The following is a 22,886-nucleotide window of genomic DNA, read 5'->3' on the forward strand; positions in this document are numbered from 1 at the left end:
AAGTGCAATGATGGACTGTTTACTGCAACATAGCTTCAAATTGCTGACCGTGCAAATGAAACACCAGATGCACAGTTTAAGCTAAAACCCCACACTAATAGCAATTAAGACCACTGGCTTGATTTATAATTTAAATGCAATAATGACCAGCAAGCAGGATATTGTTGGGGAGATCAGTGGCTGTGGCCATGTGTACGTACTGTACTTTTCATCTACTGACACAAAAAATTATGTTGATCAAGCTTACAAGCACAGTTGGCATGTTATAAATTTTATTACTGTAGTAAATGTTGGAGCCCACTAAGGATGTTATTTACGCATGTAATGAGAGGACACGGTTGAAGTATAATTCAGACAAGGACTGTGTTTTCCTTATGCCCACTTTAATGAAAAAAGAAAAGCTTTTCATTTTGCATAGCATTACTTTGTTGCACATTGTTTTATTTTCCTTTAATCTTTTACTTATCCCAGATTGACTTAAATGAAGTTATATGTAGTATATATGGCTTTCATTGATAAGCACTTGCTTTTGCCAGTGTTTACAATGAAATATGAACACAAAACTTGTGTATTATGCTTGCAACCTCTGTCAAAAAAGGGCTGTAACATAGCTGATGATAGGTTGAATTGTATCTTTCTCTTTGTTCTTAGCATTACTATTAGATCTTCTAAATCTGTCAAAAACATCTCGGAAAAAAAAAAATCACCACCCCTTCCAGTCCATGAACATGGTCGAACAGCAAAGCTGTGTTACTTACACCAAGTGTTACACCATGCAAGTCAAACTTCGCAAGCCGTCTACATGGTAAATCTTTTGTTTCACCATTCTTTCACCTCGTTTTCTCTGGCGCACAGCTCAGAGTCGGCCTCCCGGCACTGCCAATGTGTTTCCGCGTCTCGAGTGCGCACTTCGGGATCGGCCTCCCAGCGCTGCTGTTTAAACTCAGCCTCACTGGCGTGCAGCTCGGAGTCAGCTCTACGACAACGAGTCCACTCATGAGCCAACTCTCGCTGACGCTCGCGGTAGGCAGCTTCTTCCTCAGGAAAACGCACTACTCGTGGTCTTCCCATAGTTGTAGCTGGGATGGAATGCGCGGAACCACTAATGCAAAGCTCCATATATTGGGCGCAAGGCCTAGCACTGGTGATGCGGGCACTGCAATTGTTTTGACGATTGGTTGGATTGGTTTGATGACCGATGTGGGTGCCAGCACTTCTTGCTGGCCGGCAGCCACACGCTCTTAGTATTGCATTTCAATCGCTGGGCACTGTTCGTTGGCTGCAAAGATTTGCACATAAGATAGCATTCTCACAGGGAGAAAGGGGTCACGGGGTCACTCCAACCCCTTTCCCTCTGTTGAGACATATTTTCTTTCTCTATGGTTGAGCTCGCCTTTTCCTCTTCCGCTAGGTCACGTGGCCCCTTTTTAGTGAAGTCCGACAATGACAACACAGGGTCCACATAAAACAGCTTCGCTGTAAAACTGTATGACAAAGTCTCATATGCATTTTTGAAACTGCAATAATTACTTTAAAGGCGAAATCCAAAATACTATACATTAGAGGGAAACACCAGATTTTTGGATGTCAACTCATTGCTGTGGCATCCTCCTTTACAAGGATCTGCAGTTAAATAATAGAGGACCAGATATTTTTATTATCGTACAATAATGTTTGCTGTGAAATGAAGTTACCCAACCTTTGCAGAGGCATGCAAAAGGCCTCGCATGGTCTGTGCATGCTGTCCCTACACACCACACCCGCTTGTGCAGAAAACTATGTTCTAAGTGTGCTTGTAAAATACATGTACAACAAATGGAATCTCTGGGAAAATAGAGCTATAGTAACTTCACAGTGCATGTTTCACACAGACATCATAGACATAGCTGCAACACATACATAATGTTCACTCCCTTAATTTAAAGTACAACTGCGTAATTTTATCTTAACTGTTATTTACCTGTCGTTTAAAGTTTGTCGACCACCACCATATCTTCTCGAAAAAAAAATTTTATTTCACCTCAACATGGGAAATACAACCTTGAGAGATTTCTTTATGTAAAAATATTTTATGACATGATTGAACTTTGCACACAAAAGCAGAGCTACTATGTGCAGAATACTTCCTACAAAATTATTGGTCTTATTGACTATTGCAAATCTTAGTATGTTACGTGAAGACTAACCTTTAATGTTTTCTTCAAATAATTAGTTTTATTGCAATTTTAATTGTTTTCAGCCACAAGAAATGCATACAAAATTCAGTCAATAATTTTTACAGTAGGAAATGTCACTGTTCGACAATAAATAGTTTCACATCGTGGGCTTTTTAGAAGTGTATACTAGCTAATAAAATTACCTTGAGGAGAAATAAATGCATAACACTTTGTGGGAAGTATGACAAAGTTGGGAAAAAAATGACTCCATTGATCACAGTGCGGATGTCCAAGTAAAAACACGGCATATAGAGAAAATTTTAAGGCAGTACTTCTTTTAACTGAGAGTTTGAAACGGCTTAGCATGCAATTTGGAATACAATGGAAGTTTTGGGAAAAGATTGCACAGTTCCTAAAATATGAAGATGCAATTAATCGGTGATAATCTTGGTATTTTACCATTAAGGCATATATATTGAAATGACTCTAGCCCCAGTAGTAAAGTAAGTAAATATGAAAATTAGACTAAGTGTTCTAATCGAAAGAGTCAGAAACTTGATTGTAAGTGCATGACTTGAATCCCTTCATCGTGTGAAGGAGTCTGAATTTTATTTTGCTTGCAACAATGTTACAAATAAAATATATTGAAATTTCTTGCATGAGACCCATCCAGCAGGCTTAGCAGGTCGCATGGGTCTACGAGCTCCTCGCCGTCTAGTGCACCCTCTAAAAATTAGATGAATAATGTTTTACCGAACTGAAACACAGAAAATTAGTACTGCAAGCAGACATGTAGTGTCACAACACAAACCGTGGTGCCTGCAGGCAGTGGTACTGCATTCGCCGTCAAGTGACCCTGGCCTCTGGTACCACTCGCAAAATCTCCATCATTCATTACTCTGTTCATGTTCATTACTCTGCACCAACATTTCAACTGAACAGATATAAAGAACACTGTGACTCAATTGTTGGCACTTACATATAATGCAGAACGAAGACTTCCATTTCTCCTTTTGGTGTTGTCATCTATCAAGGGCAAATTTATATTTTCTAAGTTTTACACCATAATGCACTTCTTTTTAGGACAACACCTCAATATTTCATCAATTAATTCACACGAGCACGTAGTCGCTAGTGAATATTGCAGCTCCATTTTCATAAATAAAAGAGACGTTCATTGTGCTTACCCATGGAAGGACAGACCATCATGCTGCTTTTCTGTATGATTAGAGCATCCCGGTACAACACTTCATCATGCAGGTGCGCCTGCTGCTAATAGGAGTTCCTGCCGGTCTGTTGAGAGGCCAAAGACTGAGCAGAACGACAGCATCGACCGGGACTGTCTACCTTGACTATGGGCTGGCAAGGCCTTAAATATGCCTCGGAGTCCCCGGCTTACCAGTCCATCCATAGGCACAAGACGGGACACATTTTTCTCCCGTGGGAAAATAGTCGCTTCTGACCTTGTACTCGCAAAATTTGTTAATTTTCGTTTCTCCTTCCTGTTTGGCTTTTGCCTCGGCTCTCTCCTTTAGTAGATCGCTTAATTACTGCTACTCTTGTTCCCAGTTGCCAATTTTGCATGAAGAGTGCTGTACAATTAGGGAGAAACCAGACGAGGTAACAGGTGACATTCATATTGCTTATGGGTTTAAAGGTTATTGCAGGGTTTGATCATGGACGCTCTTTCGCATGATTTTATTTTCTACCTCATCTAACTTATATCATGGGTATATGGTTCCAAGGATATGCCAGCATCGCCGTAAGCCATCACTCGAGGAAATAATGAAGCAAAAGGAAAAGTTAAACGCAAGTGTCATTAGACAGCTTTAGAATAGCGTTTGTCGCCCGACGTACATTAAACATAATCACCTTTGCGGGATGTTATGGTGTGTGTCCTTTCAATACCTTTAGTTTACCATATGAGAAAGCAAACGTAACAAAGACGTTATAAAACATGGCGCCGTCTGGTGCCTTGTGCCAAACTTATTCAAGCCAAGACAGTCCATTACCAATCATCCTGTTGTTGCTACGCCGACAAATCTCGTTGCGTACAGGCGCCGGAATCGCTGAACGATCTCAGAAATTGGACGCGCTATGTGCTCATAACTAACGTTCCAAGTGAGTTTAGAGAAAGCAAAAGCTCATTTCAATAGTTACTGGCAATCAACGCAACTCAGAGCGCATCCATCACGAAAACTCATGCTGAAGCAGGAGCCATGGGTGCCGCCATGTTCAGCAACGCAATTTCTTACCCTCGTATTCAGAAATGCATCTTAACTTGAAGCTCATGCTTGACTTGATTTAAATGACGCCTATCGTGAACACCTCAAAAGGAAACGCAATGAGCGTCTTGGGCACGTTCACGCGAGGCATCAGTTATATCAAGTCAAGCATGGGCTTCAAGTTAAGATACATTTCTGAATATAGGGGTTAGCATACATAAACATTTGAATGTTAAACTCGCCAAAAACGTACGTTATCACAGCGCACGTAAACTGCGGAAACCCAATAACGTTCAGAGCATCCGCAGTGATGGCAATGCTATTTCTTTACTTACATAATGCGTTTACATTTGGTTGCAAATGCTAAACTAAACTGTCTGTCTCCGGTCACAACTCGTTCCACGAGCATATGGACCAGCTGAGTACGAACTGAATCCCTATCCTGGTCACTAGATCAGTCTAAACAAAGATGGTTGAACTAAAGAAGCAACAGCGATGCGCGCGACTGTTGCACTAGATGGTGACAATGAACGCATCTCGAATCAGTTGCACGGGTACCGAATCGATGAGAAAACTGGCCTTCACACTCCAGGCCTTTAACCTTTGCCTTTAACTACCGCCATCCAAAGAAGTGAAAAAGGCAGCAAAATGTTCACTGCCAAACAACTGTCAAGTCTCAAGAATGATTTGGCGGCGCTTTAGGAATGTGTGTGTGAGGAGTGGTGGCGCGGGTAGGGGAGGCGTTATGCCGCTTAGTTTAAGGGGGGGGGGGGTCCTGGGTACGTGCCTGCCTCCAGAAAAACTTGGAATTATGAGTAAGCTGCCAGCACTAAGTGATTTCAACAGTGCCTTGTTGCCAGTGTCAAATCGACAAGGTTAGTGCCAGCAAAGTGGCCCTGGCAGACGCCTTTTCCCCGACGTACACCCAAAGAATGCCTACGTCGATGTATCCGGCCACTGGAGGCACAGGGAATGTTCCATGTGGCTAGAACCCAGTGAGAAAACTTGCAGTCGCTGTGAGAGGTTGCCGGATACACTTCACATTCACCACACGAGGCTTCTTCAGGAGAAACAAGAGCGCAGGCCATCAGAGCGATTTCGCATACCAGCTACCAAATGGCAGCCTTAAAGGGCCCCTCACCAGGCCACATAGCAAATTTTGGCTATACGCTGAAAGTTACTGCGTGTCCTCTAGGGAGCGTTCTGTCGCAAAAATTTTTGAAGTCGGCTCATTAATAGCTGAGATAGAAACATTTCAGTGTCGCGAACCCATGATTTCAGCAGATGGGCTCCACTGCTAAGCATGACGCTCTCTCCACTCGCCCCATTTAGCATTCGCATGCAAAATTCCTCGAGACCAGACCTCGAGGATTGCGCGACGCATACGTCAAGGGCACCGGCTTCATTTTTTTTCTCCTCGCTTTTTTTTTCCCCGGCACTACACATTTCCGCTGACGGCATCATGCGCGAACTGTTTTCTCGTTTGCGCAGTGCACGATTTTGCGCACTGTGCACAAGGAAACATGACTAGCGGTATAATTTAGTGCTACACTAATACTGAGGCAGAACAAGCGGATCGCAGAGCTTGATCACACATATGGCAAACTATGGCAAAATGGCATAGTTTCGGTACCTACGCACGTGACCACGCAACCGTGGGAACAAGGAGACGAAGCGGAAGTACATTTCTCTTGCTTTGGCGCGAAGTAAAACAACAAACATGCAGACATTCCGTTTGAGTGTTTCATTATTTCTCTAAACTTCAATTCATCAATTCAAGCAACCGATTGCACAGATAACAGATGTTTTGAATAATTCTGGAAGTCCTTTGTCACCACAAGCGACGTCACACTGCAGACACCAGTACGTAGGCGCAGGCACACGAGTACGTCATCCTCCAGCTTGGAGCGCGGCGGCCACAAGGAGAAGGAAAAACGCATTCGGTTTCAAATTTCAGATCTTTCTGCCATGCATAGCGATGTAATACTTTGCAGACACGATCGTTATCGCGCAATGTATGCTCTGCGCTTGTCAGCTCAAAATGGCCAGACCTGGTGAGGGAACCTTTAAGGAGGGCAAGATATGCGGTGATGAAGTCAAAGAGCCAACTGATCAAGCAAACAAAAAGACTGAAAGCAGAATTAAAGAAAGAATGGAGTAAAGTGAGTGCAATGTCTGATGCAACAGTGGAAGAAAAACTTAGCAAACTTGACTTACCACTAGCTCAGCGAGTGCTCATAGAAGAGTGCTTGTCAGTGGCCACAGCCACCACTAATAGGAACCGGCGTTAGACTGAATTGTGGCCTATGATGTGCCCCCTGCTTCTCCACATACGCAATACGACCACCCACAAGTTCTTGCGAGAGAACGACATTCTGCCTCTTCCGAGCGTTTTTTGTTTCAGTCAGGAAGTACTACCATGAGCATGGTTCAAGTCAACTGCAGATTTGACAAGAGATTCTTCGATGCATTTCAAAAAAAGATGACCACAAAGGATTCATACCAGCGTCATGGTATTCTTGTCTTCGACGAAATTCAGGTGCGGCAAGAGATGACTGTTTACTCAAGAACAATGACATACTCTGGGTTCACCGGCTTCAGTGAATCTTTGCCATGCAAAGAACAACTAGCCGACAACGGACTTGTTTTTATGTTCCGCTTTTTTGGGGCGAACACTCAGCCGGTCGCCATTTTCGCCAGCAAAAGCCCAACAAAAGGGATTAACCTCGCTCATCTGGTCATGAAAGCAGCAATACTTTTAGAGCAGGCAAGGGCATTCGTTGATGCTTTGGTTTGCAATGGCGCTGCTACCAACCGCAGAATGTGGAAAGAGTACTCAGTGAGTGGCAAGTTGGAAAATCCCATCAATTATTTTATCCATCCTCTTGATGATGATCGCAAGGTGTTCGTCTTTGCAGATGCCCCACAAGTGATCAAATGCATTAGAAACTGCCTGCACACGCAAGAAATTCTTCTAACTGCTGAAGATCACATCTTCTGGGCTCACTATGACAAATCACTAGTTGCAGACACCAGCAATCCAGGTTGCTTGCGCGTTTGTCCTAATTTGTCATCTGCCCACCTGACCCTTACAAATGCCGAAAAAATGACGGTGAAGCTCGCAACACAGATTTTCAGTAGAAGTGTGGCTGATGGCTTGCAGCAATATTCTAAATGAGGTGTTTTTGGACTGGAAAATATCCAAGGAACAGTCAAGTTTACCATGAAGTTCAATTATCTGTTTGACATGTTAAACTGGAGTTTTCACACACAAAGCATAAGGCGAGAAAGCAAGAACTTTGAAGTCTTAAATGTATTTCTCCACATGGCTCGATTCTTGGGAAACAGAACTGCCTGCAGGAAGAATCCAGAAAGAACTCTTTTTAATGGAGTCAAAGGCTGAGGGACTTCGAGTGACAGTTTTGTCTACAATGGATTTAACTTACTCGAAGTCTGCCACTTCAAGTATGTGCTGACATCTCGCTTCAACCAGGATGTTTTGGAACGCTTCTTTTGGCACTATTCGCAAAGACGGGGGTCAGAACGATCATGAATTGCTCGAGGAGCACAAGTTTTCATTTCCATATGCCCTCGGCACAAGGTCGATGTGGTTGCACATGTTTTGCACTACTTTGTCTCTATGAGGATGAGGCAATACGCCAAGCAAAAACGATCCAATAGCAGCAAGTCGCGCAATTTAAGAAAACTGGCTAAGCTAGTTTAAAAGCCAGCTAAGGAGTTTAGGTTTAGGAGTTTAGGAGCCAGCTAAGGAGCAGTTTAAAAGCCACACAGGGATATGTGTAACCTACATCAATGAACTTCCTTTCTCTTGGTTTGCAAGTTAATTCCATATTGGTTTTCTGTTGCCTCGTGAATTCTGAATAAAAAAAACGATCAGCATCTTCTATCATGAACATTTCATTAAGGAGCATGCACACACTGATTCCATTGAACGCTATAGATGCATGGACAGCGCAGCATGGTTCATAAGAAACAAGCAGTCTTTGTATTGGTGCTTTATGAACTCTACTATTCGTGGAGCCCGTATGTGAAAAGCGCGATATTTAATTTTCGTTTGAGTCTACACAACTATGATGGTACAGCTCACTGCATTACGCGAAAGCGCTTATATACACGCAGGAGAACAATGTACGCAATACTCCCCAACACACTGCCTTTGCATGAGAAATGAAAACAGGGACGCAGTGTATAGTGACGACAGATAGCAACTCTTCAACTAAACAGAACTTGGAAATTGAATTGTCAGCTGCTCCAACAAAAATCGCAACTGCGAGCACCGCATTGAGCAAAATACGCGTTTTTGATTTAAAAATGCAGCACGCATTGTGGCAATGTCAAATAACTATAAGCTTTCAGGAAATTAAGATTGTAAGCTCAATATGAGAGCATTAAAACTTACACGCACTCTGAAAAATGCAGGCTGAAATGCGCGTGCTCGGGGCTCGTCAGCCTCTGGTGCCAGCCTCCTAGATGTGTGCGCCACCTGCCGGCTCCCCAACATCAGTGAGACGCGCCGCGCACTGCCATTGGACCACCTGTTCTTACACCGTGGTCTGGACCAAGAGACGAACAGTCACGACAGAATACGCGCTTGTGAAAGCTACACATTTATGTGCAAATCGAGCTGCAGTTTGTTGAATATTGTGAACGAAATGGTTTGACATCTTCAGCTACATAAGTGGAGGAACTTTAGCAACATACCAGGCTGCGACAGCTATTTGTGATCAGATGCATTTCTTCATTAAGTGGCGGACAGCTTGTGTTCACCAGAAATGTGTGGCTAGACTATACGTAGCATCTTCTTGCACATAAATACTTATGCATGTTATGCACCAGTATATTTTCTGAAACGCTATTCACATGCCTTTTATTTGATGTAAACATCGATGCTGTTATAGTAAAGCTGTTTATTAGCAGCAAGTTGGTATGCAGCAGTGCCAAGCTTTAAAGGTAAATGTACAAGTTAATTCTTAGTCCTAAATGTGTATATATATATATTATGTGAACGAGATAAAATTGGGATATTCCCTGCCACAGCAAGGGGGCACCGCAACAGCAATAGCAGAAGCAGACGCCGCCGCCGTCGGTCGTCTCCTGCGAGGTACTCTTCACATGCGTTCATTGCGCTTTCGACACACATTTAACTTTCTAAACAACTAGAAATTATTCAGACGTCGCCTGTCATTTTAAATTTTAGATCATAAATGAATAATATTGAAAACACCATCCAGTACATGGAGGAAGGAAAAAAACTGAGGAGAGGCCCTACCAATGAAGCAGTACATGCTCACAGTTTTCGTACAGGTCAGGTGGAGGTATGCTGCCGGTCACTAAGTTTACGACATACAGAAACACAGATATCCATCTATTTAATGGAACTGAAAGCTGAAATCGAACGAAGCTTACTCGTTGTGTTTAGCGTACCGGTAAAGCAGGGACAGCATACTTCAGACAATTATATTAATTCTGGGCTACCCACGTACTTGCGTACAGTGCTACTTGATGTGTTTCATACTATACGTTTATTGTCCGCACTTGACAATTTCAGGTAGATTAGAAAAAGAATCACAAGACGTGCTCGGTAAAGATACGTCAGCAAGATAAGCTCTAGCTGCAATGCCCCATTGTTTTGATAACAGGGGCAAGAGGCACGTAGTGTAGGGGGAGCGAAATATGCTAACTTTAACAGCACATATTGTCTGCTCTTAATGCTTGCGCATTTAGTGACACAAATGGTGTAATCGTGGGAAGCCCCCAGATTTTCTCTCTTGCGCCTGCGCACAAACGGCTGGCGATTCCTCAAATGAATGTCTCGTGTTTTCGCCAAGTGTTCGCTCTTGTTGGAAATTGAGCGATTTCAAAAATCTTTCTGCGCATGCACCAAGCCGGTGCGGCGCGAGTCCCCCTTGCGATGGTTATCGTAACTAGGTTGGAAAACAACACAGGGCAACGGCGACTGCTCCGGACAGTGTAGCCACGGAAATACAGGTGGATGCGCTTGTGGTTTTATTTTTTCGAGTATGCCAGCTAATTGTGCCGCCTTCGGTTGCAAGAACTGCTACTATGGAAACGGAAACTCGAGCTTCTTCAGATTTCTATCTGCAAAATAGTATGCAAATAGTATGTGGCAGCCAACAGAGCATTCTCAAATCTGCAAGGCGCACTTCATCACCGGCAAGCACTCTTTAAAAAAATTTAAAAAATGGTCACCATCGTGTCATAGCCGCCCTCTGTCAAATGTAGGCCAGCCGTCGAAGCTGATAAATCATACGGACTACATATGTGACGGCATGTTCATATACAGCAAGACTCCAGGCGAGGCTGCTGCACGGCGGCACATGCGCTGCGTGGAAAGGCAAAGGGCCTGCAAACTTAAGCAGACAAACGTGCTTTGAAGAAAATTTGTGTTGCTGTCCAGTGGGTCACAATCGATGTTACATCACCATGAATAGGGACTGCGAAAGGAGTGTAGGGTCACATCAGAGTATTCGAGTTCGCTCAGCTCCGCATCCTTCCGGGGCGTCACTAGGTAGTTCGGTTGCCTTGTTACTGTAGGCGCTTGCATAAGGCCAACACGTAGTCCTGCCAACGTGAACGTGGTTCGTTGTCACGTCGGCTAGCCTGTTATCCGCCACTCATATTAAGCGTGCTTAACGTATGTACCATCGCTGGCCGTGTTTCATCTTTGGTATGCACACTAACAGGTCAGTGTGAGCCGAATCGCCCCCCTTCCTTCACCCCTCTTCTTCTTCTCCCTCCCCCCTTTTTTTTGTGCACTCAATTTTGCACTCTGCGCTGCTTTGAGTTGCACAAAGCCACACTGGTATTATTTTCTAATCTAACTAAATACAGCACACGAGTTATTTTATGAAGCCGACGCACTAAACCACCCGGTCAACTGTATTTGCTTGTAACACAAGCATGTCATTACTTTGCTGTGCAACAATGTGGTCTGCTAGCATTTCCACTTATTGAAAACGGAACATGGCCTGAAACTTAGAGGCAGCAAAAATGTGTTATTGTAATACAGTACATAATGATCCGAGTATAAAGAAAATTTTGACATTATTCTAACGATTTCTAAAAGTATCTAGACATTGCTGCTTGGCTATATATAACACAAGGGTTGTAATGTGGACTTGTTGGTAATGCGTCTTCAAGGGGTGTACGGTAGCGCGATTAAAAGAGGGGACAAAAGAGGACACACATAGCGCTGTGTGTGTCCCTGTGTGTCTTTTGTCCCGTCTTTTAATCGCGCTACCGTATACCCCTTGAAGATGTACATAACGCATCGTGTTATGTATAAACTGTACAGGAGCTGCCAACACAACACCACGTACACGCTACCCGTCTCATGGACGGCTTAGACGTCGCTCGCACCAGTCAACCCACCTTCTGAATCAGCTGTGGGGCAGCTTATAATTTGATTTGCCACGTAGCCTTTGTCATGTAGCGACCAGCCTCGACACGCTCGACGAACGATCGAAGTGTTCGAGGACAGATACCGCCAAACGCCGTCGTTTGTTTTGGAGCACTTCAAGAAGTCACGCGTGCGCAAACGGGAGGGGTATACATTGTCTTCTTCAATCATTACTCACGCACTGATTGAAACCAATTCAATAAAGCACTGAAGCAATGCATAAAGCGTATAGTATCGATACGCGGAGCACGGAGTGCACGCTAGCGTCGGCCTTATTTTCCAACCAAACGGCATGGCGCGAGGTTCTTCGTTTTCCCTGCAGGTGGCGCTCACAATTTTGGAATCGGTCAATGCCACTCCATCACGGCGGGTTCAGAGGGCATATTGCGGCGACGCCCACGCAGGGAGCTCCCGTTGGAAAAAAAATCCCACAGACCCCAAACGAGGCCTGCTGCTTTCTGACGTCGTCTTTCGCCTTTTCCGGGCTACGTTCTCGACCATCCCTGAGGCGGCGTGCAAGACAGCAGCAGCAGACGATAAGTAGAAAGAAAGGAGCAAAGAAAGCTTCTCTTTAAAAAGCTTTGCTTAAAAAAAGAAAAATAGTTCTGCGTCTCGACGAGTGCACCCAACTTTCGAACGTTACTTACTGGCCGGGAGCTCTGTGGAGTAAAGCACCCGCCAACTGTTGCAGTCGGGACTTTGGGCTGCGCTGCGGGCCTTGCTAGATTCGCCACGGGAAGCAAGAATCGTAAGTGATAGGATAGCCAAGGCCAAGGGACTCGCTGGTTAGAGGAGGCGCTGTAACAAACGCAGCTGAGAAAAGGTTGAATAAGTCTGGCAATAAAAATTCTTCGTTCTTTTTTTTTTCCAACATAGGTAGGACCCACCGTTTATAAAGCTTATCTATAAACCGTGGTAGGACCGGTTGGACATTATGCAATATAATAACGAGGGCTTGGTGGCGCAACCCACCGTCCCGTTCCAAAGAAGACGCTTATAGCATCTATCCACTCTAAAAAAAAAAAACGGGGGGCACCGTGGGGGGCGTAAGCATACACTATAATTAGGCAAATTTACACCCTTTGGCTTGCCCCTTCTGCCACACAACAATAATCGTTATCTGCCTTGATGCGTTTCCTTTCTTTAAAGCTGCGAGCCCGGAACTTTCCAGTAACGAACGGCACGCGCGTTATCAGAAGGGGCACTCCAAAGGGTGTAAACTGTTCTATGCTGATAACGCGCATGCCGTTCGTTACTGGAAAGTACCGGGCTCGCAAAAGGAAACGCATCAAGGCAGATAACGATTATCGTTGTGTGGCAGAAGGGGCAAGCCAAAGGGTGTAACTTTGCCCAACACTCTAAGAACAGTTTACACCCTTTGGCTTGCCCCTTCTGCCACACAAAAATAATCGTCATCTGCCTTGATGCGTTTCCTTTCTTTATCGCTGCAAGCCCGGAACTTTCCAGTGACGAACGGCACGCGCGTTATCAGAAGAGGCACTCCAAAGGGTGTAAACTGTTCTACACTCTAAAAACTGTTTGCACCCTTTGGGGTGTATATTTGTCTCACAACAATAATCGTCATCTGCGTTGCTTGCGTTTCCTTTCTTCAAAAATCGGCGCTCGCTACTTTCCTGTCGAGAATGCTGCGTCACACTGATAACGCGCATGTCGTTCGTGACTGGGAAGTACCGGGCTCGCAGCGTTAAAGAAAGGAAACGCGGGCAAGACAGGCGACGATTATTGTTGTGGGACAAAAAAACACCCCAAAGGGTGCAACTGTTTTTAGAGTGTATGCTGATAACGCGCGTGCCGTTCGTTACTGGAAAGTTCCGGGCTCGCAGCGATAAAGAAAGGAAACGCATCAAGGCAGATGACGATTATTTTTGTGTGGCAGAAGGGGCAAGCCAAAGGGTGTAAACTGTTCTTAGAGTGAAGAGTGTAGACACCATATATCACTCTTAGAAAAATTTACACCCTTTGGGGCGTATCTTGTCCCACAACAATAATCGTCTTCCGTGCTGCCCGCGTTTCCTTTTTTTAACGCTGCGAGCCCGGTACTTTCCAGTCACGAACGGCATATGCGCCTTATCAGCGTGACGCAGCATTCTCGACAGGAAAGTAGCGATCGAGCGCCGAGTTTTCAGGAAAGGAAACGCACGCAAGGCAGATGACGATTATCGTTGTGGGACAAATATACACTCTAAAAACAATTTACACCCTTTGGGGTGTATATTCGTCCCACAACGATAATCGTCATCTGCCTTGCTTGCGTTTCCTTTCTTGAAAACTCGGCGCTCGCTACTTTCCTGTCGAGAATGCTGCGTCAAACTGATAACGCGCATGCCGTTCGTGACTGGGAAGTATCGGGCTCGCAGCGTTAAAGAAAGGAAACGCGGGCAAGACAGATGACGATTATTGTTGTGGGACAAATATACCCTCCAAAGGGTGCAACTGTTTTTAGAGTGTAAGAACAGTTTACACCCTTTGGAGTGCCCCTCAATGATAGCATTGCCGAGGAAGTGCTATCATGCTGATAACGCGCGTGCCGTTCGTTACTGGAAAGTACCGGGCTCGCAGCGTTAAAGAAAGGAAACGCATCAAGGCAGATGACGATTATCGTTGTGTGGCAGAAAGGGCACTCCAAAGGGTGTAAACTGTTCTTAGAGAGGAAGTACCGGGCTCGCAGGGTTAAAGAAAGGAAATGTGGACAAGACAGGTGACGTTTATCGTTACAAGATACGACTCAAAGGGTGTAAACTTTTCTTAGAGGAGGAGGAGTATATTTTAATGAAGAGAAAGGAGGAGAGGTCGGCCTGGAGAGCGTGTCTCTAGCTTAGAGTGTGGGAAGCGGTCATGAATCGTTCCCCACGTGCGGCAAGTTGTTTTTATGCGAAGCATATTACTAGAGCTCAACCCAGCTCCTCAGGCGCGGCGGTGTCGCCTTCAATACCACGTACGTGACACCGTGACGTCACGACAGAGGAGAAACGGGGCTCCAACTCGCGCCGTCGCCCCCCGCATCGGACGCGGTGAGCGTCGAGCAACGGAACGTTCGGCGCGACAACGAAATGTGCGCCTGAGCAAGCGCCGCACGCCTGAGCCGACGCCGACGACACCGGCTTTTCTGCGACACGAGCTCCTTAACGCTATCGCGTTAAAGGCTAGTATGCTTCGCATCCTGGGCTTAACCTTAGCTAAGCCACAGCCATTTTTTCATCCACTTCCATCAATTTATCATTTCTTTAATTCATTTAGTAAGCACAAGTAATTTCCCCTATGTTGTCCGCGGGCGGTGTCAATGTTTGTTGGCTTCTTATGATATGCTTATTACCTAAATTCATTGGTCATATTTGAAACTCTTCGCGCCACAGAGTTAATAAACCTCATTTATTTCACTATAATATTGTTTTGCTTGATCATTGCCCCTGATCAATATTCAACCAACAAGAAGCGCGCGTAAAATGACACGATATCAATAAAAAAAAAATTACGTAGCTTCATGTTGCAGATACAGTCAAACCTCGATATAACGAACACGCATATAACGAATTATTGAATATATCGAACTCTTCCGAAATATTTTTGTCAAACACATGTATTTTTAACTTCCTATAGCGAACGCGTTTTGGCAGAAAACGGATATAACGAACTTCGCGACGCCAAGCCCTACCTTACTTTAATAGCAGGCGGCAGGCTTCGTTGCACTACAAGTCTGTTGTGCGGAGCAGCAAACGTTCAGGACTACCTCGCAGGCGCTGACAGCGCCGCAGATGCCACGTCGTCATCGAAAGTTGACAGCCAAAGAAATCGTCCGCATCTCACAACCGCTGACACCGCCGCTTCAGCAGCGGCGGCAGTGGCGTGATCGAATGTTGCTTTTGCGTTTTAGTGTTAGCAGTGGCGTGGCCGTTGGTGACATGCCCACCAACGGCCATGTTGGTGTTGGTGACATGCCCGCAACAATGACTGTAGAAGACTTCGTAGTTGGCGACGACATCTCAGCGACCACGGCTGTACTGACGGACGCCGAAATCGCTGCGGAAGTCTCTGAACATCCCGCATGCGAAGCTCATGCTGACCCTGTAGACGATGAGAAAATTCCGACTTCACAAGAAGCACTTGCTGCGTTGGATTTACTGCGCCGCCACTGCAGTGCTATTGAGGGCAGTGGGTTTGCCCTTGTTGAGTGTTTGCAAACTGTGGAACAGGGCGTGATACGGAATGCGATGAACACCAAGAAGAAGGCCGCGATAACGCAGTTCTTTGTGCGTAAATAAATGAACGTGACCCAAGTAAGCATCGTTCGAGTTGCTGTGCCTTCTCTGATTGAATTTTGCTCCTCTTGCATGTATTTTTTACGAAATTTTATATTACGAATTATGGATATAGCGAACTAATTTCCGACTTTTTAACTGTTCGTTATAACGAGGTTTCACTGTAGGCGGCTTCTGTGGCAAAAATAACGGGCTACTCTTAGTAAACAATGTTAAAAATAGCAGCTTACCTGGCTAAAACTACAATTGACACCGGTCGACAAGAGTCGCGGACGCACCAAAGCAAGTAAAACCATAAAAAAGTTTACTGCACAGACGACTTGCGAGAAAAACTGGGCGTCCGCCAGCGTACGCGCGCTCGTTAACAGACGACGCACTTGTTGACAACGGCAGCAAAATTGAAAACGTCATGTTGTATAACCCATGTCTCAAATATCTATACGTAACAGAAAGGTGCCAATATAAATTTGCAGTGGAAAGAAAGCACTATTATAAGAGCGTACGCGTGCAATCGGCCTCAGGGCCCGCAGCGAAATTACGTTGAATATGCCGCGAAGCGCGTACATATAGAGATGGCACGAATGTGCCCCAATCCAGTTCGCTTGCAGCGCCCTCGTAAATTTTTCCACACGCGCCTCAGCGAGAAAGCGCCGTTCGGTCCACTCGACCATAGTCTAGTACACTCTAATTTGAGTGCACGAATCGCTTTGGGGCCCTAAGCGCTAGAACGACCCGGGCAAAATAACGCTTAACCCACCCCCCAATCACTCCGTCGACCGGGTAGCAGCATTGGGGACCATGGGAGTGCGGGTAATGGGACGAATGGGACGGCCGGAGCAAAGCTAGACGGTGCGCGCCAATCTCGGAGGCCATGACCTTCGCTCCAATGGGAAAACTGCAGGCTGGGGGAAACGAGCGAAGGAGGCACTTCACAGTGATCAGCTGCGCGCGGGCGGCGCGTTTGTGCTAGAACTTCGTTTGTGCAGCATTAATGACGCTCGAATGCATACGCCGACTAAAATTTATCCACATGCCCAGGGAGAACACGGTGTCTAAGATATGCAGGTGACGTTTATGTATCCGATGCCGTATGATATTACGGTAACTATCGGACAGAAGATAGATAGGCTTTTCTGCACATACAAGCTGTTGTGCGGAAAAGACGAACTCAACATTTGTAGAGTTTTTTGTTTGCAAAAAGCACTGAAGTATTTCTCCCTTTCTTGGCACTCAAGGAATCGGCCCTCTTTGATGCGGTTACAACAGGCGATGAATTATCTGTTCGCCGACTCCTAGACGACAATGCTCCATTTACCATCACCAACAATGTGAGTGAAAACGCTCAATAGCTTTTCAAGCACCTTAATTCATGCTACCCACTTCTTTTCAGGATGGCGAAAACTACCTTCATCTGCTGGCTAAGCAAAATTTCAGTACATTGTCACCACAAGACAGTGCTTTAAGGCAGAAACGTCGGCGCAACATCATTTATATGCTTTCCGATGAAGGGCTTCGCCCCGACCTCCGCGATTCGGTAAGCTTGAAAGCTATCCAGTTTCTCCTGGCAGGAGCTATGTATGTATGTACGCTGAGTTTTGTGTGTGCAAGTTTACGTGATCCGCATGGTAGCATCTCAAGCAGACACCTAATGCGATGACGCCGCGTTATGTCGCGGACAAATCTACGAAGTTAACTGCATTTCGTGTAAGCTAATTGCGTTAGAATGTCACCTCATAATAAGGTAAATGAAAGGTGTTTGGGATATGACGAAATTAAACAATATTCTATCCCTCAAAACGAATCATCACGTATATATTTCCACATTTCTGTCCTTCGTGAGATTAACGTACATTAATTTAATTGTTAGCCGCAGATATATAATATTGTCCAGCTTCCTGCTTAATCGACTTCCATATAATGTCAAAAGGTTTCATAGTTCTCTATGTAGACTTGCATACCCCTCCCTATTTTTTAATATATAATATATAACTTTATACGTACCTAGCAGAGGAAAACTTAACCAATGTACATTTATTATTATATGTGTTATTGTGCTTCAGATGGGCAGAACTCCTATGCACTATGCCATCCAGAATTCAGACCCACACCTTTTCAAGATATTACTTCAGTGTTCTCCAAATCCACCTGATGACATATGTGTGAGTACTTAATTACTCTGCACGTAGACATGCATGCACACACACACTTTTTGATAAAAACTTGTGGCAGCGATTAGGATGGCAAGGCAGACATCAAGTGAACGCACCGCAAACATATATAACAAACTATAAATATGTATGTATCATTTTGAGCAGGTGACACTGGCAGCTGGACAGTTCAGTAGGGTTACTTTTCTTCCAAAACTGATCGAATACACTCACAAGTATGTAAGTACATACATGAAATGGCAATGGTCAGTGTGTGCTTTTTTAAGCATTACCTCCTGTATTATCACTAATGCTTTCACTAAAGTTAAGCTGTGCATTTCTATTGAGCCAGCAATGAATGAACGAAAAACAAGTTTACTAAGAAGTATGGCAATGGTATGATAGTTGACATTGGAGATGATTGTGATATACAAGATAGCATAAAATAGTTTTGAGACTGGCTCTGTTTTAAAGAGAGCAATTTATTTATGTTCATTCAAACACTATCACCTTCAAAATAGCCCCCTTGCACAGCAATACAGCACTCACAGTGTTCCTGCCAGTTAGCGAATATGTCCTGGAAGTCTTTTTTTTTTCTCAAACGAGTCGAGCACCTTTCTGCAATTCAAATTTCAGTTAAGCAATCATGTCAAAATGACAACATTCAAGCTGGGTTTATAAGATTGTACAGAGAGTGAAATCAGTGGGAGCGAAAACTGACGAATGACCGGTCTTTCATGTTGAGGGTCACCACTACAGAGACGAAACTTAGGTGCAAGGGTACAACCCTGAGACAAAGCAGCAGACGTCACAGTGGCAAAGCCTAATGTCTCCACGATTGAAAAAAAGGCTAAGGCCGTTATTTGTAGTGCTGCTTTTTTCAATACTATTCCTTTTCGAGCTTCATCAGTGGTCATTCCACCTGCATTATCAGCGGGATCAGCTGACTGTGGACGGTGAATGATAAGAGTGGCATAAAATCATGCAGGAGGCATCGCTACAAAATTGCAACCTAGGCTTGTTTGCAGCTTGATAAAATACATGCTCACAGTCCTTTTCAGCACTCATTATATCGATGAGATCAGCTGGCTGTGAAGAGTAGGTGACAAGAGTGGCAGTTGAGCAGAAGGCATTGCTACAAAATGGTGGGCTAGGCATGTCCACAGCTCGACAGTGTGCATTTGCATAGTCTTCATACGACAGTGAAATCCTGATTAATTCGAATTCTCTTAATTTGAATTGATTAATAATTTTAACTGCTCTGTTGGTCCAAGCCAGTTCCTATGTATCTAAACAGACAAACACTCCTGTGAATTCGATTTCCAAAAACCGTGCAACGGTTATTTCTAACAAAATTTATCACTCCCATAGACTGTTCTTTGGACAAACCCAAGCCAAAGGCGAAGGGTCGGTGCGTCACTAGCTACCGTAATGTCACTTGCCGTAAATATTATGAAAGACGTGCGGGAAGCAGAGGTGTATGTGCCCTGCTTTCCCATTTCCCATCTGGCTTCAAAGGAGCAGGAAGGAGTCCCATGGCACGCTTGATCATGTTACCTAGCACTCACCAGTGTGGCTTAGAAGATGGAATGCAAATAGCTGCTGGTTGTGCCTTTGTCAGAAAACTCGTGCATGTACATCCACAGAGCAGCTTTAAAGGACTGTTACATGAAAGAAAACATTTAAAAACGAGGGCATGTCAATGTATGCAAACGAAACTGTTTACTGATGGTGTTAAAAGTTTACAGATGGATTACTGCTCAACTTAAGTTTACAAGCCACTGTATTGTTTGCACATACTAGTGCAGGCTACAACTTCCAATTCCAGGCTTTGTGGCAAGGCTTCATGGAAATTCAGCTTTTCTGTACATCGTCTTCACCATAAGCTTTTTACAGTGATGATAGAAAATCAGCACATAATTTCCCATTAACTGCCACAGCTTCAAGTTCCAGATGTCCTTGACATTCTGAAAGGGCATGTGGACCATCAACTTAATGATAAATAACCATCATTGCTGTTTTTACGATCATATACGAATTCCACTTTGAACACACTCCTCAAGTCCTCAGGAGTACTGCAGTTGTGGCATAGTGATAGGTGTGCCCCAGTCATAATCTAGGCTTACTTGCTCATTCACTCATTCATCAGCCTCTCTGAGTTATCAGCACAAACACCTCCATGGCTGTACAACTCCTTTAAACATTTCCCCAAAACAAACAATGCACTCCATTTTGTTTGGAAGTATTTAGTGCCAGGCAGTATCAATATATTACCACTTTCCCATCATCTTCTCTGTTCAGTGTGTGATGGGCTGTCGATTGCAGATTCTCACTGATAGACTTTTTCTCCAGTCTGTATTACCCATAAAAGTTCCTAGATTTATGTCCTTAACTCTCTTCATATGTGTGTGTTTGTATAACCAAAATTTGTTAATCACACGGCACATTTTTTTTCAGTCTTTGCAATATTATCTAATACTGCATAATACTGTATAACTAGAAGGCTGCTTACATGATACACACTCCTTTTTGCTATTTACCAGCAGCTAAACTTGTATAATTCGAAAATTACATTTTACTCATTGTATTCTGTCTGTTTATCCTGCTCAACCCACACCCCTCTGTGATGCCTTCGGGCCCCGAGGGTGTAAATAAATAAATAAATAAATACTGAGGAAATACACTTAGCAGGGACATTAGCCTGAGTATTAGGAATGAGGTATTTATGTTTTCATTGACTGTCTGTTACGACCATGTGAAACAGTATAACATGATCTTGGCTTGTAGCGCGAAGTGAACACGGACACAGAAAGTCTGTACCTTTCTGTGTCCGTGTTCACTTCGCACTACAAGCCAAGATCACGTTACCATACCAACTCGCCCAACTGTCTATCCTTTTGAGACAGTATACTTCATTCAAAAAAAAAAAGAAAGAAAGAAAGAAAGGAAACCTGCTAATAGTGACTTTCTGCATTTTGCTTGCAGTAATAACCCTTTTGCTTTTTTTACCATCCTCAAAAAGTAATTGTGCATATTTCTACCACTGCAATTTGCAAAATGTTGCCTCGGAAGGTATGGGAGCTCTTCAGATAGCTTCCTTGCAGGCGAAAGCAAAACATAACGCAGGTTCTGAAATTCATGAACTTTAGCCATAAGACATTGAGTGATAAATGTACATGTAAGTTGACGGAAACTCCATTATTAGAAAATGGGGCTTTTTAATTAATTAAGGGGCCATGACACGGTCATCCAACAGTTCTCTGGTTATATTTATAACTGAAAGTAGAGGGTTCAATGTGGTTATACACACGAAAAACTAAGCTCTCAGCACATATTTTAACCCGAAATTTCAATTTGAAATTGCTGCCTCTCATCTCCTGCCACCGACACCAACCGCCATTTTGGCAAGGCTGTGTGTGACATCAGGAACTACAGCGGCCACCTCTATGTTATCCGCTTTGAAACAGTTCGAGACCATGTCGGATGTCATTCTCCACACGCTCTAGCCACTAGGTGGTAGCAAAAAAATTGCATGACCGCTGAATTGTGCACACAATTCCTTCACTTGCGCTATAAAAATCAGTAGTAAACCACAGAGATGCACCAAAACGCACATGCAAAAGTGAAGCAATGCATGGCGGCCATGGCATATTTTCAGCTCCTGCAATCACTTCCGGTGCATGCAGTACACAAAAGCATGGCCTTTGAGACCGATTTCTAGTACCCGAGGAAGCTGTTTCTGTGGGTGCTTATTTATTTCGTCACTACTTAATGACACCAGACTGCTTTACGGTTCAACTGTGACATTAAAAGAATTCACATACAAATTATTTACTGCAACCAATGCACTCAAATTTTACCAGCTTGCTGTGAGATGCATAAGGTTTGACATACTTGCATAATTTAAGCTCGAAAATTTCATGTCATGGCCCCTTTAACGATTGAAGATATTTATTTCGACAGCCTGTTATTTATCATTAACGTTCCTGTTTCAAGTTTTGTTAAGTATTACAAAACATTAGTGCATATGGTCAAGGTGAAGGGCGGATACGGTCTTTTTTAAAAAGTGGTTGGGAACACTGGCACATATGCATTTAAAACAAGAAGTAGGTACAATGTTCTGACCAAAAAAGCAATGACCTATGTTATAATTGTTTCTAGGCTGCCGCCATGCCCACATTATTGCAAGACGTGCTTAACAAGTTTAAGGTAAGAAAATATAGATGGACAGAAGTGTACAGTCTATTCTTATTTGTATATTTCTTGTAGCCTGGACTATGCGCTGCTATTCAACAGCATTGTATAACAGACGTACGTAGAATAGTTAACATGTGGTGCCGCACTGATGCCCTCACGGTGAGTGCAACTGAATAAAGCAGGATTTTCTGTACACTAGCTTTGTAAATGTTCAGATATCTTCCTACACTTTTCTTCCAGAATGGCTGCAATCTTAAGGAACTTGCTCTGGAGTCCGGCCACGAAGAAATCATAAGCTTGATACTTGGAGTCGAGCCATCAATGGTAAGCATGCAGCACAACTTCTGACTGTTGGTCACTTAAAGAAGCACCAAAGAGGGTTAAGTTTAGCTGTACAGTCGCTAACCGATAATTCGGACTCTATGGGGACCATCAAAAAGTCA

General features: G+C 44.0%; 2 protein-coding genes across 23 annotated transcripts in view; one reads left to right on the plus strand and one right to left on the minus strand.

Annotated features, from left to right (window-relative positions):
* Naam (Nicotinamide amidase) overlaps positions 1–22,886 on the minus strand; it is a 91,895-nt gene that overhangs the window by 48,032 nt on the left and 20,977 nt on the right. For 2 of the 9 annotated variants that reach the window (XM_065442897.1, XM_065442937.1), the window contains exon 1: positions 12,470–12,608. The exons of 2 other annotated variants lie outside the window; for them this stretch is intronic. The gene's annotated coding sequence lies outside the window, so the exon portion shown is untranslated. Of the gene's footprint in view, positions 1–1,960; positions 1,994–8,801; positions 8,830–11,794; positions 12,127–12,469; positions 12,609–22,886 lie in introns of those variants that run through there. 5 more of the 9 variants (XM_065442907.1, XM_065442938.1, XM_065442933.1 and 2 more) reach the window with 4 other exon arrangements.
* LOC135910677 (putative ankyrin repeat protein RF_0381) overlaps positions 12,464–22,886 on the plus strand; it is a 48,947-nt gene continuing 38,524 nt past the window's right edge. For 4 of the 14 annotated variants that reach the window (XM_065442775.1, XM_065442727.1, XM_065442743.2 and 1 more), the window contains exons 1-7: positions 16,767–17,200; positions 17,335–17,427; positions 17,490–17,633; positions 18,160–18,258; positions 22,408–22,455; positions 22,516–22,602; positions 22,684–22,767. In XM_065442775.1, coding sequence (XP_065298847.1) covers positions 17,159–17,200; positions 17,335–17,427; positions 17,490–17,633; positions 18,160–18,258; positions 22,408–22,455; positions 22,516–22,602; positions 22,684–22,767 — 597 coding nt within the window. In that variant the 5' untranslated portion in view covers positions 16,767–17,158. Of the gene's footprint in view, positions 12,571–16,762; positions 17,201–17,334; positions 17,428–17,489; positions 17,634–18,159; positions 18,259–22,407; positions 22,456–22,515; positions 22,603–22,683; positions 22,768–22,886 lie in introns of those variants that run through there. The other 10 variants (XM_065442719.1, XM_065442735.1, XM_065442763.1 and 7 more) reach the window with 8 other exon arrangements.

Source organism: Dermacentor albipictus, chromosome 1 (genome assembly GCF_038994185.2).
Source record: "Dermacentor albipictus isolate Rhodes 1998 colony chromosome 1, USDA_Dalb.pri_finalv2, whole genome shotgun sequence".
Taxonomy (NCBI): domain Eukaryota; kingdom Metazoa; phylum Arthropoda; class Arachnida; order Ixodida; family Ixodidae; genus Dermacentor; species Dermacentor albipictus.